The 14,560-nt window shown below is 50.3% G+C and overlaps 5 protein-coding genes across 5 annotated transcripts; 1 reads left to right on the top strand and 4 right to left on the bottom strand.

Moving 5' to 3' along the window:
• Positions 1–2,659: 2,659 nt before the first annotated feature.
• T310_1057 (Velvet complex protein) lies at positions 2,660–4,294 on the top strand (the record flags this gene model as incomplete). Its single annotated transcript, XM_013476069.1, has 4 exons — positions 2,660–2,943; positions 3,006–3,170; positions 3,272–3,647; positions 3,707–4,294. The coding sequence occupies 4 exons, from the start codon at positions 2,660–2,662 to the stop codon at positions 4,292–4,294; spliced, it is 1,413 nt and encodes a 470-aa protein (XP_013331523.1).
• An 867-nt stretch (positions 4,295–5,161) lies between these two features.
• Positions 5,162–7,550, bottom strand: T310_1056 (uncharacterized protein; the record flags this gene model as incomplete). The annotated part of the gene is made up of 4 exons (XM_013476068.1): positions 5,162–6,063; positions 6,156–6,650; positions 7,039–7,439; positions 7,543–7,550. 4 exons carry the CDS (start codon positions 7,548–7,550, stop codon positions 5,162–5,164), a joined length of 1,806 nt encoding a protein of 601 aa, XP_013331522.1.
• An 862-nt stretch (positions 7,551–8,412) lies between these two features.
• On the bottom strand, positions 8,413–9,116 carry T310_1055 (50S ribosomal protein L12; the record flags this gene model as incomplete). The annotated part of the gene is made up of 2 exons (XM_013476067.1): positions 8,413–8,763; positions 8,865–9,116. 2 exons carry the CDS (start codon positions 9,114–9,116, stop codon positions 8,413–8,415), a joined length of 603 nt encoding a protein of 200 aa, XP_013331521.1.
• A 1,094-nt stretch (positions 9,117–10,210) lies between these two features.
• T310_1054 (uncharacterized protein) lies at positions 10,211–10,708 on the bottom strand (the record flags this gene model as incomplete). The annotated part of the gene is made up of 4 exons (XM_013476066.1): positions 10,211–10,396; positions 10,459–10,548; positions 10,583–10,633; positions 10,676–10,708. 4 exons carry the CDS (start codon positions 10,706–10,708, stop codon positions 10,211–10,213), a joined length of 360 nt encoding a protein of 119 aa, XP_013331520.1.
• Positions 10,709–10,937: 229 nt separating this feature from the next.
• T310_1053 (T-complex protein 1, theta subunit) lies at positions 10,938–12,923 on the bottom strand (the record flags this gene model as incomplete). Its single annotated transcript, XM_013476065.1, has 3 exons — positions 10,938–12,289; positions 12,339–12,709; positions 12,865–12,923. The coding sequence occupies 3 exons, from the start codon at positions 12,921–12,923 to the stop codon at positions 10,938–10,940; spliced, it is 1,782 nt and encodes a 593-aa protein (XP_013331519.1).
• Between the last annotated feature and the right edge of the window lie 1,637 nt (positions 12,924–14,560).

The following is a 14,560-nucleotide window of genomic DNA, read 5'->3' as shown; positions in this document are numbered from 1 at the left end:
CCGCATGCATATATTTGAAATCGGGTGTTACCAGCAGGACGTCGTGGTGGTGGTCCATATGATTGTGTACAGGAAGGCCTCTTCATCTGGGCATCGAGACACGCCCTTCAAATCTTTGAACGTCAGATACTCCCACCTCGTCTTATCAATGAGCAGAGGGGTCGTCCAAGGAAGTCTATACAGGCCGGAGATTATGATGGAAATGGTAAGACAACAGCATGGAAATGGCAACTTGGTGTCTTGTGCTCATGAGATGGACACTTGCCTCCGGTCATTTTTCACCGCTGAATAAGGAACTTGACTAGTGAAAGTAAGGAAACAGCCGAGAATAGGCCTGCATCCTCAATAGCCTTGTTGTCGACCATCCTGGCTGCGGAGGCTCTTCAGGATCTACAATGGAGACAGCATGTGTCCGCGGTAAGCTGGACAAGGTGCATACTGGAATTGGAATGATCCCACCAGCGTACTCTAGAGACGCGCTCATACCTCGTCAGCCTCAGGTTGAATGCTGAGTTCAGAGCAGTTCCATCAGGCGTGCTTCATTGCTATACGCCGGCAATCACTTCCATTATTCCCTAGCCGCTCGTGCAGCTTGATTCCCTCTACGGTTGCTCGTCTCCACCCTCCAGGGATCAGGCGATAAACCAGCGACTAGGGCGGGTGTTCCCGCTGCAGCTTTATGTCAGATCTCATGCCGCCTGCCACCAGCACGAGCGGCAAGGCCCGTGCCCAGCTTGGCCATCAGACGGTCTCCATCAGATCATGCATGACAGGACACAGGTAGCAAGTTACTTTTGCCAAAAGGACACAACCACTAGCTGCATTGTGCGTTGGCATTCGCATCCGCACGCCTGGACTCAACAACGCCACCGGCTCCGCAAATTAATGCGGTGCTCTGTCAGATTGCTTTCCCACACACAGGCCTATCGTTCGCTTCATTCCCCGTTTTTCTTTTTTTTAATCATGCTACGCTCGAAGGATCAATGGATCCTGTCCACTGCTTGTGGACGAATTGGAATTCAATGCGTCCCCATCTACGACTCGGATAAACACCCAGGCTACCAGAGATGTCACTCTGTCAATTATGGACACTAATAAGATCAACATGATACTACATGCCTCTTAGGTCACTCAGCTGGACAAAAGCTCCCAGTGTGATCTACGCGGCCCGACATGGATGTCAGCGATCCTCGGGATTCTGGCCGTGGTATATTCATACTTTGCACACGGCGGTAACACGACGCAGCCTTGCAGTTCGTGTTATCGGTGGGGAGAAACAAGCCCCCACATTCTCTGATATTATTGTTATTACTAATTGACCGCCAACTTTTTAACTTCCTCTCCACGGCCATCTTGAGGCCAAGTTGTGACGTGCGGCCCGCAGGCGGCAGCCGATCATCCTGGAGGCTGGAGCATTGATGCACAGACGCATGCAATTAATTAGTAAAACTGTCACCGCCTCGTTCCTCTTGCTCGCTCCTTCCAGTCGCAGGCAGCCAGGTAGACAGTGTGGATGGTCATTCCAGTATTGCAGGCCATCGGCGAACAAGCCGAAAGCCGTCTGGATGGCACTTTTACAATCCTCAGATTTTGTTTTCTAGGATTCTCTTCGATGCCCCATAAGCAAGAATGAGACCACCTGTGAACTGGAAGATCCCCACTAAGGTATGTACCCATGTGCCTAGCGATGTTTGGGCTTCCACGTCCATGGATGAGGAGCTGCTCGGTCAGTTCAGCTTAATCTCCTCAAATTTTTCGCCGTACGTAGCTGCATGCGGTCTCTACACCCATCTACCGGGATCAAAGCGTGCTCTTCATGATATTAATTACCGGGATGCATGGTCCCTCGTCATCACTATCTTCCCCCTCTATCCTCTCTCTCTCGATGGCATAGTATTGACTGATCCTGCGCTGCCAGATCTTCGCGTAGCTGAATCTTAGCGGCTGCACGTTTCTTTTTCGTCCAGTCCCATCTGGTCGGTAGCCAGTCTTGACGAGCCAAGTGTCCCTGATACTCACCAAGAAGAGCTTGTCAGGGACGCAACGTTCTGCCTTACTAGAGTGGGTGACTGAATTGGTTCCGATACCGAAGATCCCCGGTCGTACCCCAGATCTGCGAAGTCGGCGACGATAATACCATTTGAATGGTGCAGCACCCTATTGGATGTCTAGGGCATCGAAGGACAGGATCATCTGCCTTGCGCGCATCGAGTGTTGATGCTGCACCTCGACTTCAATCTCACACAAGCCGTCATCATCCTTGAACCGCTGCCCCTGTTCTCCTTCTGATGGGCATCCTCGAAAAAAGGAAAGAGGGGAAGAAAAACTTTATGGGTACTTCCTTTTAGCCGCATTATTTCCGTACGTGATATTGCCACTGCGCTGGTTTCATTTACTTCGCCAAGAGGAACATCACATCGAATTTATAATCCCTGTCCAGAATGGGGGTACCCTCTTTGTGAAATTTCGGAGAACTGTTTCCAGGGTGCTCCTTCTACAATCTTTCTGGACGTGTTCGCTTGTTTCAAATGACAAATCCCCCAGGTTCAAGTCTGCCTATAAAGCTGGGACATTGCGTGAGACTTGTTGATGCCTTGCGTGTGAAAGAATATTCGAACAACTAGCAGGGCTAGGGATACGAATTGAAAGGACCGTGTGAATGTCATATAACAGACCAGATGTCAACCGTGGACCTTCCACTTCTGGAAGTATACATCCCCTTCCTTCACCAGCGTCTACTGCATCCTATCTTTTTCCACAAGGATCCGGTCTGCCACTACAGTCATGGCAGAGTCAACAGTCTAGATACGAAGAACCGTACAGTCCACGAAGCCAGGCTCCGCTAGAATATCGCATACCGTCCAGGCCATCTCTGTCTGATTATCAACTGCCTTCTCCTGCCACCTCTTCAAGGCACAGCATCTCCAGTTCGTCCACGTACAGGTGTGACCAGAGCAACGTACCTGCTTCAACGGAGGCTACCATGTTGCTAACTCTTCTACCAGTGCATACCAACCAGACCATGGCACATGGCGCCAACACTCGGTTGGATCGCCTTATAGCTCCATGCAAGTGGATCATAAAGCCATGTCAGTTCAACACTCTGATCGGGAAATCTCCCCACAGAGACCTGGAGCTGGAGGAAAACTGTTTGCTTCAGGAAATCAAGAGTGCGTGGAGATTTCCCAGTAACTGCCCATTTCCATCGATTCTCGTGTCACTCAATCTGAGGCTTTTTGAAAGTCTGATTCCTAAGAATGGTTGTCTATAGCTCCCCTGAGATGAATGCGACGTCGTACCATGTTACGTCGAATGAGATATCGAACCAAAAGCACCGTACCTCCAGTTCTGGCATTCCTCTGGGGTTTGAGCGGCTGCTGCATCCACAAAGTCCACCGCCACAGTCGTTTCCTCTCTCGCCCCAGCCGTCTCCCCCCGTTACTGCGTCAAGATTTCGCCTGCACATCCGGCAACAGCCTGTAGCAGGACGTGCTTGCGCTGCGGGCGAAAAGGATCGCCGTCCAATCGATCCTCCTCCGATCTTACAACTGCTCATCGTCGATTTCGACCCGGATTCTGAAAACGACCGGCTCTTGCTTCAAGACCCAAGATTTGCTGTGGGCTGCCTGTTATATTCTGTGACGCATGTAACTTCTTCCTCTTAATGACGACGTCTGTTTCTCGGGACACTGATAAAGATTCACAGGGGCAGCTGGTTCATTGCACGCATGTTGTCGAGCCCTCTGCGAAAGCACCGTCGACCCGTGCCTCAAGGGACAGCGATGCGAGCGCTCGAGGGCAGCAGCAATGGAGATCGGTTCAGATGCTCTCTGGAAGGTCGTACGTGTCCCCGTTCTACGTTGACAAGGAACCCGATCCAGCCACCGCTCCAGCGCATCCATCCAGCACCGGCAGAGCGGGGGACGCAGTACGGCCAGCTGCTTCCACAATGCCTGCCACGTTCTTTGTCTTTGCAGACCTCTCTGTCCGCACAGCAGGCGTGTACCGGCTAAAATTCCGACTGATGGACTGGGGCAGTGTCATGGACACGGGCACGTCTCAGCCCGTCCTGGCCGAGGTCTGGTCGGATCCGTTCCGCGTGTGCTCGTCGAAGGACTTTCCGGGGATGCGAAGATCGTCGCATCTGGCGGAAAGGCTTCGAGAGCTGGGTGTCAAGGATCTAAAGGCGAGAAAAGGAAAGGGGAGAGGAGAGGCAAAGCAAAGGACGAAAGTGATAGTGAATGACGGAGTCACAAAAAAAAAGGACATTCATTGGCCTTTTCTTTTGGTCTAACGTCCTTTTTTTTCTCTCTAAATTTTGGTCACGATTTTCATTGTTTATTCTTTTTTTTTAAACCTCTGTCTATCTTCATCTATATTTATTTCTCTTAGGCTATTGTAGAAATTATGGGAGAAATAATTTTTTTTCCTCTTGATTACGGGGATTTGGAAAGGATAGTTTCTCCCAAGAAGCCCTTCATTGCAACTCAAGTCATCATTGAGTCGTCCCTACTATGTATTATTGATTCCAACCTGATACACAGGACGAGAACGCAGAGGGTCACTCAACTTGAAAGATTGAACTTGAAAAAAAAAAGAAAAGAAAAGAAAAGAAAAGAAAAGAAAAGAAAAGAAAGAGAGAGAGACATTACTGGACATTTTCGACCAGCAATGCTCTGCGCTCTCTTCTTCTCTTCCTCTTCTCTAGATATCTCTATTATTTGCGGTGTTTTTCTTTTTTAACAATTTTGGATATTTGAACTATTTCGTTCTCACATTTTAAAAGTACAGGGTATCTAGAGTGAAATTTTGTGACCGAATATAGACAAAAATCCGGTCCACATACACAAGGGGGAAAAGAAAAGGTATGGTCACCCCCTCGAAAGCATAGACGGTACAAGTCCTTGCAGTATTCCTCCAATTGCATGATAGAGGTATAATCATGCTGTCATTAATCAGCTAACAGAGTGACTGAGTGGTTTAGTCGCAGCATGCAATGCTGCATGCAATGGCACTCGCAACTGACGTGGTGCCACAGGATGACTTCCCTAGTGCAATAATATGCCAACATTTGCGGCAGAGATAGTCGAGCGTCCAGACAGCGTCTTGGACTGTACGTAGTTGCTGCATCAGCTGATCTGTCAAGGTCTGGGGCAACAGCTCAAAGATCCAGCAACTGCTCGGGAATTGGGAATCGGAAGTCCGGATTCTCCCAATTGTCCCGTAGTCGTTTCACTGCTTTGGGGAACTTTTTGCTCTTCTCAGCAACCTCGAGGGCTTCCAGCCCCGACTCGGATTCGCCATTTTCCCGCATAAGAATAGCCAGAACAAGAGCGGCCTTGTCGCTGCCGTGTACAATGGCGAGCTCGTACCACTCTATAGCGAGTTCGCGGAAGTCGTCCTTGGTGCGGGACTGGCGGAATAAGCGGGAAAAGAAGGCAGTGAAGGCGTTGCGGGCCTCGCTCCTCTCCTCGCGCGTTGTGAACCGGCCAAGGGAGGTGAGATAGTAGAAATTGGCCAGCTTGCGACAGGCCTCGGCGTGGCCTGCGGTAGCCGCCTTGTTCATGTATTCCTCGTACGCCTCCAGGTCGCCCTGGGTCTGCATGAGATGGGCGTATTCCACCAGCGCTCGGGGGTCTTGATATTCCAGGGCTGCCATCTTCAGCACTCTGTCCGTGGCCTCCTGATCGCCCATTCTCTCCTTTAGCCACGCATACAACTCCCATGGCGCTTCTAGACGCCCTAACATCGTGACATCCTCGCGAACATTCGGCTTCACTCTCGTCGGGTACGTCTTATCCACGAGCTTCTCCAAAAGGGCTAGGGCCTCCCGATATTGCTCTCTCCTTCCGAGGACCTTGGCGTGCACGACAATGGCCCGCGGATCTTCGTCCTTAGTCGCCCACTCTTCCACCCGGTCCAACACTGGGGTTCTCATAGGATATGCGACAGCGTTGAGGTGTCGAAGCGCCTCTACCAAGGTCGGGCGGACTGCGCCAGCTTCTCGGGTTGCTTCTAAGGCCCAGCTTGCCATCTTGACATCAATTACGCCCATGACATACGCTACATCGTAGACAGCATTAACGTCTGCAGAAGAAAATAACCGATCAGCGCTAGTCAGAAGGATCTCTTAGGTATTGTACATAGCTCCACACCTTTCGATATCATCCTCACGGCCCGCGCGGTTGAACGTGTGTTGTATGCAGCTTGTATGAGTCCGTTGCCAATGTAACGAAAGGTATCGAAGCTCATGGGGGGGAGGAGACCGCTGGACTTTGCTGATCTATACAACATCCTTCCATGGCGATCGAACGACCGTTTCGCATCCTTCATTGTATTCCCCAGGGCACGTACAACCTCCGGTGGTAGGTTTTGAGATGTCGTTGGGGTCACGATCCTGTTACCGGCTGCTGGTGAACGGGCCGGTCTGGGTCGGTAGGATCTGGCATTGAGGATGGCTGTCGACTCTGCGTGAGGTGCAAATACGCGAACATAAGGCAGGACAGGCCATTTGAGGGCCCCGGCAGTGCGACGTAAAGACATCAGATAAAAGACCCGTGAGAGGGTTGGTTCGATAGTAGTTGGTCGGTATGAACTATTTAGCGGGAAAAGAGAGCGGAGATCTCCATCTGAGCCGACTCTAGTGCCGACTGCGGAGGATCGCCGATTGGATTAACTACGAATTACGTCGCCATACGCATCGCAATCAAATATCAAAATATACCATGATACTCAAGCTACCCCATGACATCGCCAATAACCTAGTCTCGACAAGACTAACGCCAGGAAGTCCTTTTATGCTAGAATCCTTGAGAGAAGTGTCCGTGTAACAATCTGATTCATCATGAACTATTCTATCCTGAAAGCTGCAAGACATCATCAACATGGATATATTGCCTCAATTGGAAGACCAACAACAATAACCACTCTATATCGTCTCACTGCTCACAGGAACAGTCATCTTTCCCATGCCCATCTTTCCACGTCATCTACATCGCCATCAGAAGTCTCGTCGAAACCTCCCGTCTGCACCCTCACCTCCTTCGACCACCTCGTCCTGACAGTGCGCTCCTTGCCAGAAACGATCAAGTTCTACACCGAAATCCTCGGCATGGCGCACCAGTCCTTCACCGACCCGACTGACCCGAACACAACCCGGCACGCCCTGCTCTTCGGCGCCTCGAAGATCAACCTCCACGAGGCAGGGAGCAGCAGCGCGTTTGAACCCAAGGCCCGCACGGCGCTGCCTGGCACAGCAGACCTGTGCTTCCTGACGGACCAGGATGTTGGCGCGGGCCTTGTGGACAAGCTCCGGGCGAGAGGCGTCGAGGTCCTCGAGAGCGGCGGCGAGGTGGTGCTGCGTCGGACTGGAGCAAGGAGTACCTTGAAGAGCGTCTATGTGCGGGATCCAGATGGGAATTTGATCGAGTAGGCCGGTCCTATCTTTCCTCTATTATATATATCCTGTTCCTTGTAAGAAGAGTCGAGAGCTAGAGGGTTGCTTTGCTTCTTTTTTTTTTATCTGTTTTTCTTTCTCCTTACCTTGTCATCGCTGCTGACAAGCTACTCATTACTTCTGCTGCAACAAAAGGATCTCCAATCCCACGACTGCGTGATTCTTCAAAGGAGAGAAAGGGACTGGAAAATCAGAGATCCATGATAATAATACAGTGAATAGATGAGCGTGACGAACCATTGGCATTGATATTGGCATTGTCTACCACTATCACAGGCACAGATAACTTGAAAGAAGCCAGATCAGATTGGTAGTCTTTGCTACTCATTCGCTCACTCCAAGTCATGCCAGTCTTGATTTGATTTGATTTCACTTGACTTCTTTGGTTTTAATGGGAGATTTCTTCGACAAGAGATTTGAATTTGTGATTGATTGATTGATTGATTGATTGGATTGTAGTTGATTTTGCTACCGCCATCTGTCCTGTTCGTCCTGTTCCCCGGTGGAGAGTGTGTGAGAGGTGAGAGAGTCGATAAAAAGCAAGCAAGCAATCACACCATACATAGAAGGACAACGATATAATGATGTAACAACAATAACAACAATAGTATAATAATAATATTGAGATAGTAAGACACGGTTATCTCAAAAAAGGATTCTATCTTGCCATTCATCCGTCCGTTCGTCCGTTTGTCCATCCGTTCGAAAAAGGCTCTCTCACCGGGTAGTCATGGGTCGAGGACAAGTCCTAAACAGATAATTTTTTTTTCCTGTTGCTCCGTTTAATAATAATGTACAGTATATATCAACTTTCCATCATCTTTCTTCCAGCCTTTAGATTTGTCGTTCCTTCTCCGTCCTCCTCCGCGCCTTGGTCGTGGAAGTGCATTAGAGTATCTCACTCATCGAGAACATCAAGAGGAGAAAGAGGAAAGAAGAGACGGTCCGCCGGAAATTTACTCCATGGAGGCCTTCGCACCCAGCCCCTTGAGCGTCTCGACGATCTTCTCCGCCTCCTCCTTCGGCACGTTCTCTTTCATCACCTTGGGCACGCTCTCGACGAACTTCTTGCTGTCGACCAGAGACAGGCCAAGCATGGACTTGACCTCCTTGATAATCTTAGGCTTGGCGGCCGCATCCACCGCCTCGAGCTTCACGGCAAAGAGCGTCTTCTCCTGAGCAGCTGGGGCAGCCTCTTCCTCCTCCGCAGCAGCTGCCTGTGCGCCGCCAGCAGCAGCGCCGCCGGGAGCAGCACCGGGAGCGACAGCGAAGCCACCAACGGGAAGGTCAGGGATATTCAAGCGGGACTGCAATCGAAAACATAAAATGTCAGTAACTGCATTGCTTGGATTCCTCCGTTTCTCCGCAAAATTTCCACCTCCACCGCGATCTTGAAGCTGTTTCTCACCTTCAAGCTGGCAACCAGATCTGCAGTCTCCAAAAGCGTCAATTGACTGATCTGATCCACAATCTGCGTGATTTTGGGGTTTGTCGAGGCCTGTGCACCAGCAGCAGCCTCTGTGGACTGCCATCGTCGTGCGGGCGTCGTCCGGCGCTGGGACAGGTATGTGGAGGACGAAGACGAGATGCGCAGGGAGGAAGTGGAAGGACGGACGACGTATCTGCAGCATCGAGCTGCAGCCTGCGAGGGAATTGCCATTGTGACGGAGGTTGTGCAGAAAGAGAAACAAACAGACAAAGCAGACGGAGCAACAAACAGTTGAACGAGATACAATTCGTCCTCGCTGTATCTGGATTTGTCCAGCTCGGACTTCCGCTGAGAAACTATTTTTCTCGGGCCCGGGGACGGAGGATCGATCCACGTGATGTAAGTCACGTGATATGACAGCAACCCGATAAGATTGCCGATATTACGAATGGCGGTCGAGCACGCGATCGAGTCCGCCGATGCTGTCAGCGACAGCCTCGTACGGCGTCCTTCTCCATTTCGTCTTCTTTACATTCTTTGCTCATTTTCCACATATGGAATAAACAAATAAACAAACACTCACTCCACCATTCCTTTTTTCCACCACTCCCCCTCTCCTTGAAACGACTTTCTCCGCCATCCGCACACCGGTAGTCCACGATGATAGACCTCTACTTCTCCCCGCGCGAGAAATGGCTGGCTAGCTGCTTGATGATCGTCTGGATCTCGATCCGGTCAAGCACCCTGTTTGCGGAATACATCCGGATGAGCATTCGCAAGGTGGAAGCCCGCCGCCATCGACGACGGAGGAGCCTGCGGGCGGTGCCTCCGGAGAATTGGAGCATGGCGCCGACGCTGTCGAACTAGTCGCACGCAATATTTCTTCTTCTTCGATCATTGCATGGAATTTGGATTGAATCTACGTTTTCGATACCCGGACTCTGTTACTGTTCTCGTTTCAAGCATTCAATTGACGGCGCTTTGGTTGGGCGATAATTGGCAATTGCGAGCTATATGCGGTGTTTTCACTCGGACGGACGTTTTACTTGCAATGGAGGTTTCTCCATTGGTGCCTGAAATTTGGATGGATATCTCTACATTTATGGTCTTTGGGAAATATGCACCTTGCGATGGAAGAACGTGGGAATAGTGAACACAAATGAGATGAGGGCATACTGCGAGTCGACATCAGACCAGACCAAACTCGTATGCGGCCTACCTCCACATCTACAATTCATTCGGGATTTCGTGTTTTTTATAGACGAGGCTATGATGCCAAAAGCAATTGCGTGACGGGAAAAAAGCACTGGAAACCAGCTAGCTAGCTACATCGCAGAAATACCCGCTTCACCACGGCAGTTCAACATGAATCGAATTGATTGCCATGGCGCTCGGAAAGAAGACTTCCCCCCCTCCCCTCCCCCCCATCTTCTGCCAGCCTGTTTCGAACTATGAAGTATGACATGGGAGCAACCGACTGTTTTGGCAGGGACTTTCGTTGGTGCATACACCTACCTTAGCTTAGGTATACTTGGCCAGAGAAAATAATATAGGAGCAACACCAAGAACATACATATGCAATACCTACCTGCCTGTCACCAGTATACCAGTGTACCAATAACAAGTTACTAACTATTGAACGATATCGCCTCAATTCTATTGTCTATATACATACGTATATACCTGGACAGACGTACCTTGCAATGACAATTACCGGCCAAGATAATAAATAAGTCTTCCTTGAGGCCCTACGTAATTAACTCAGTTTCCCTCTTGTTCCAGATACGTACTGCCATATGATGACATAGGTAGGTGCATTGCATAGTTTACTGTGCTTTTTTGAGTGTTTGTATCAATTGAATGCTATTTAAATGAATGAATGAATGAATGCATGCTTCATGACTCTCATCTGCAATTATTATCTATTCACATCTTTTTTAAGAATCTCCAATCCCCACTCAGACACACCCCCCTCTCGCTCTTTCTCCACCTAAGTAGAGACTAAATCTGATTTGCCTTTTTTCTATTCTTTATATTTTGCACGTCGCTTCTTTAATCCTCATCCCAGTTCGGGTTCTGGCCCGGTGGCTTCGGCCCGCCCGCCTGGCGAGCGACGATGATCTGGTCGACGCTCAGCACCGTCCGGGCTGCCTCGGTCGCGAGTCGGATTGCCCAGCTCTTCGAAGCCATCAGGTCCAGGATACCCTCCTCCAGAGCGTCGATCGTGCCCGAAGACGAGTTCGAGAAGAGGTCCACGCCTGTCGTCCAGTACGGCTCCTCCTCCTCCTCGGACGATTCGCTTTCTTCTTCTTCCTCCTCATCCTCCGAGTCATCCTCCGATTCGGAATCCTTGTTCGTGCGTTGGTGTGTCGTGTACAATCGCGATAGCACCTCCGTGGCGTCCAGACCGGCGGATTCGGCCAGCGTGCGCGGAATCACCTCGAACGCCTCACCATACTTCCGGATCGCATGCTGCGGGAGTCCTGGCGTCTTATCCGCAAAGGCAGAGATGCGCTCAGCCAGCTGAACTTCCGTTGCACCGGCCCCTGGAACAAGGCGGGGGTCCTTGGTAATAGCCTTAACGACGTTGACTCCGTCGTCAATCGCACGCTCAACGTCATCGAGGTGGTTTTGCGTCGCTCCTCGCAGGACAATAGTGGCTGTCCGAGTCACCGCATTGGAATCCTCCTGGCGGAACACTGTCACCCGATCGCCTCCAATTTCCGTAGTCTCCACAACGTCCACGGTGCCCATCTCATCCGGCATGGGAGCACCAAGACGGGCCAGCGGCGTCGCGCCCACCACGCGGCAGAGTCGACGCAGTTCGAATTTGGAGAGGATCTTGATGACGAGGATGTTGAACCGGTTGAGGTAGTGCAGAGCCAGTTCGCCGACCGTGGAGCCGGCAACGATGACGCGAAGACCAGAATCGTACAACTCCTTAATTGCCGCCTCCAGGCGCTCCTCCTCACCCTTAGTGAAGTTGAGCATCTCCTGCGCGTTGTGCAGGAGCACCGTTCCCTTCGTCTCGGTCTGCGAGATGTCGATCGGGCAGCTGAAAACTCCAACCTTGGCCTTGCGTGCCTTTTTAACCTGGCCCTCGGGCTCCCGATTAAATACCATACCCTTCACGACCCGCGACTGCTCCAAACTACCACCCATAATCTTGACTACCCGGACATTATCCACGTTGAAATTGAGAGGATTCTTGGGCAACACAGCAAGGACAGCTTCGGCGACAAGAGAAGCGAGAATCTCTTCCGAACCGGACTGCTTGCTTCCGACGACTGTGCGGAGAGCCTTGACAAGCTCAGTTTGCGAGCGCATTTCCTTCAAACGGTCGACCTCAAGGTCTTTTCCAGTTAGCCAGTAACCCTCGAATACAATCGACGATCTTAAATAAACTTCCGACAGAAAAGTAGCACAAGAGCAGGGGAAAACGTATGAACCCACCTTCTAGAGCCTTCAACGCAAAATTCTGAGCCTTCTCATAACCCTGGACAATATCACTCGTCTTGAGCCCTATCCGCAGCAACTCCTCCGCCTTCCGGAGCAGCTCGCCAGCCAGGATGATGACCATGTTAGTCGCATCACCCATCTCAGATTCCTGCTGCTGACTGGCCATGACGAGCAGCTTGGCCGCCGGGTGGACGACGTCGAGTTCCTTCAGGATGGTCGCCGCATCAGAGGTCAGGATCATCTTCTGCAGGTGGTTGATCACGATCTTGTTCCGGCCATAGGGGCCCAGGGAGGTCTGGACGGTCTGCGAGATGGCCCGGCAGGCCTCAATATTGCGGATGACGGCGCCATCTTCGGCATCGTGGCTAGACACGCACAAAGTGGTGTTAGCGGGGTCAACTCGAATCAACAGATCATGTGTATATAGGCCCTCGTGACGAATATGGTTGATATATCATGGTGATAACCAGCGGCACAGGAGCTACGATCCTCTGTTCGTTCAAATAAATAAATCACGTACCTCGTATAGCCAGGCTTGAACAGTCCCGCCTGGGAGGGACCCGGTAACGCCAACGACATGGTTGACTGCACTCACTCGCTCACTCGCTGACGAAGCAAAGGATCGAACGCTGAATGAAGGGGGCAAAATAGATCGAGAGAAGAAACCGGATTAAAGAGGGTGCGCTGCCCTCGTCTGCGAGCTTCCTCCAGCTTCCAACCCGTTCGGGGGGGCAACCGGTGATTTTTTGGATGGAGCTGGCGGCCCAGAACGGGTGGCCTGTTTGTTTGGTTTGCATCCGTCCACGGCGGGGCTTAGGGCTTCTCCACGCGACTGCCTTCATGCTTCTATGACTTGGCATTTTGCTTCTTCTCTTATTATTTGCATACTATCAGCTCAGGCTCCTCTACAAAAAAGAATAAATGGAAAGAGCAAAGGGAAAAAGTGTTGGCGTCACATGAATTTCGTTCTATGACATCAAGATCTATATTCTGCTCTCGACCTCAATAGAACAATGTCCGAATGACAAGGACTATTTCTAACCTATGCGCTAATTCTCACTCTATTGACATTAAAAGACAGGCAAGCTGACCTTGTGAGAATGTCAGCAAAAAAATTACTACGCGACCGTCATATGTTTCGAACAGGAACCCCAGCGGGGAGAAGATCGAACTACACTTTAGCCAGGGGCCCCGTTCTTAATGAGGCTTACAATAGTAGATAGTAGGTAGAGAGGCTAGAGAATAGGCTGAAGTGCATGGAACAGTGATATCTAGGTAGGGAGGCAGTAACTACGCCTTGTCCGTATAGTAGTTGCTACTCCTAACTTACCAGGAGATTAGCTATATGACCATCTCTGATACATAATGAATATTAACGTAAACAGATTAAGAGATCCAGCGAATCAGAGAAACAGAAGCAAGTATATTAAACGTAGATCGAGGATAAGATACATCAACAGCTCGTCAAGCTGGAAATCCGCGTGATAGCTGAATGGAGCAAGGCCTATATCAAGTTCTATCAATCAAGCCTCAGGATCCCCATCATGCCTCTTACCAAGAATAGCAGTGCTGTTTCTCCTCTACTGTTCCTATGCGTATGGTTTAACTAGCAGAATTGGTATCTCATGCGATTGAATTCATATGAGATGTTGGATTTACTAATTTCAGTATGGCAGTCTCCGGAATTGAGGCCATGAAATCTGATATCTTTCCTGGGTCAAATAATCAGCTAGACAATGCTTAGGACATAAATACTGCTCTTCTTGTGCCTTGGTTCAGACTATTCTCGCTGCTGCGAACAACAAACAGAAAGTCTGTCACCTAAGAGACAGTCTTTCTAACGACACTCGCAAGGATGAGCCCAACTACAATTCAAAAGCCATCTCATTACACATTAGAGTCTAAACGGCCAGATATTTCTAATAGACCAATACCGGACCAACAACTGCCTTAATCCCTGGAGCAAACTTGTGAACACAGACCATCAAGTCACCGGTCTAAAGACAGATCCGTTGTCTTCTCGACTTCTCAAGGATGTGACACGGACGGCGAAGATCTGGCGACGTTTATCTCGACCCGTGGCGTGATCTTTTCCGAGATGAGGATCTCGTTGAGAATGATCACATTCGCTTTGTAGAAAGGCTTAGACACGTCTAGGAACATTCCAGCCTCGAACCGAACCCACGCTGATAAGGACCCCAAGGTAGCTGCAGGTG

Source organism: Rasamsonia emersonii, assembly GCF_000968595.1.
Source record: "Rasamsonia emersonii CBS 393.64 chromosome Unknown ctg1118621759973, whole genome shotgun sequence".
NCBI classification, from domain to species: Eukaryota; Fungi; Ascomycota; class Eurotiomycetes; order Eurotiales; family Trichocomaceae; genus Rasamsonia; species Rasamsonia emersonii.
The sequence above is the reverse complement of the archived record's forward strand: the minus strand, read 5'-3'. Positions and strand labels throughout refer to the sequence as shown.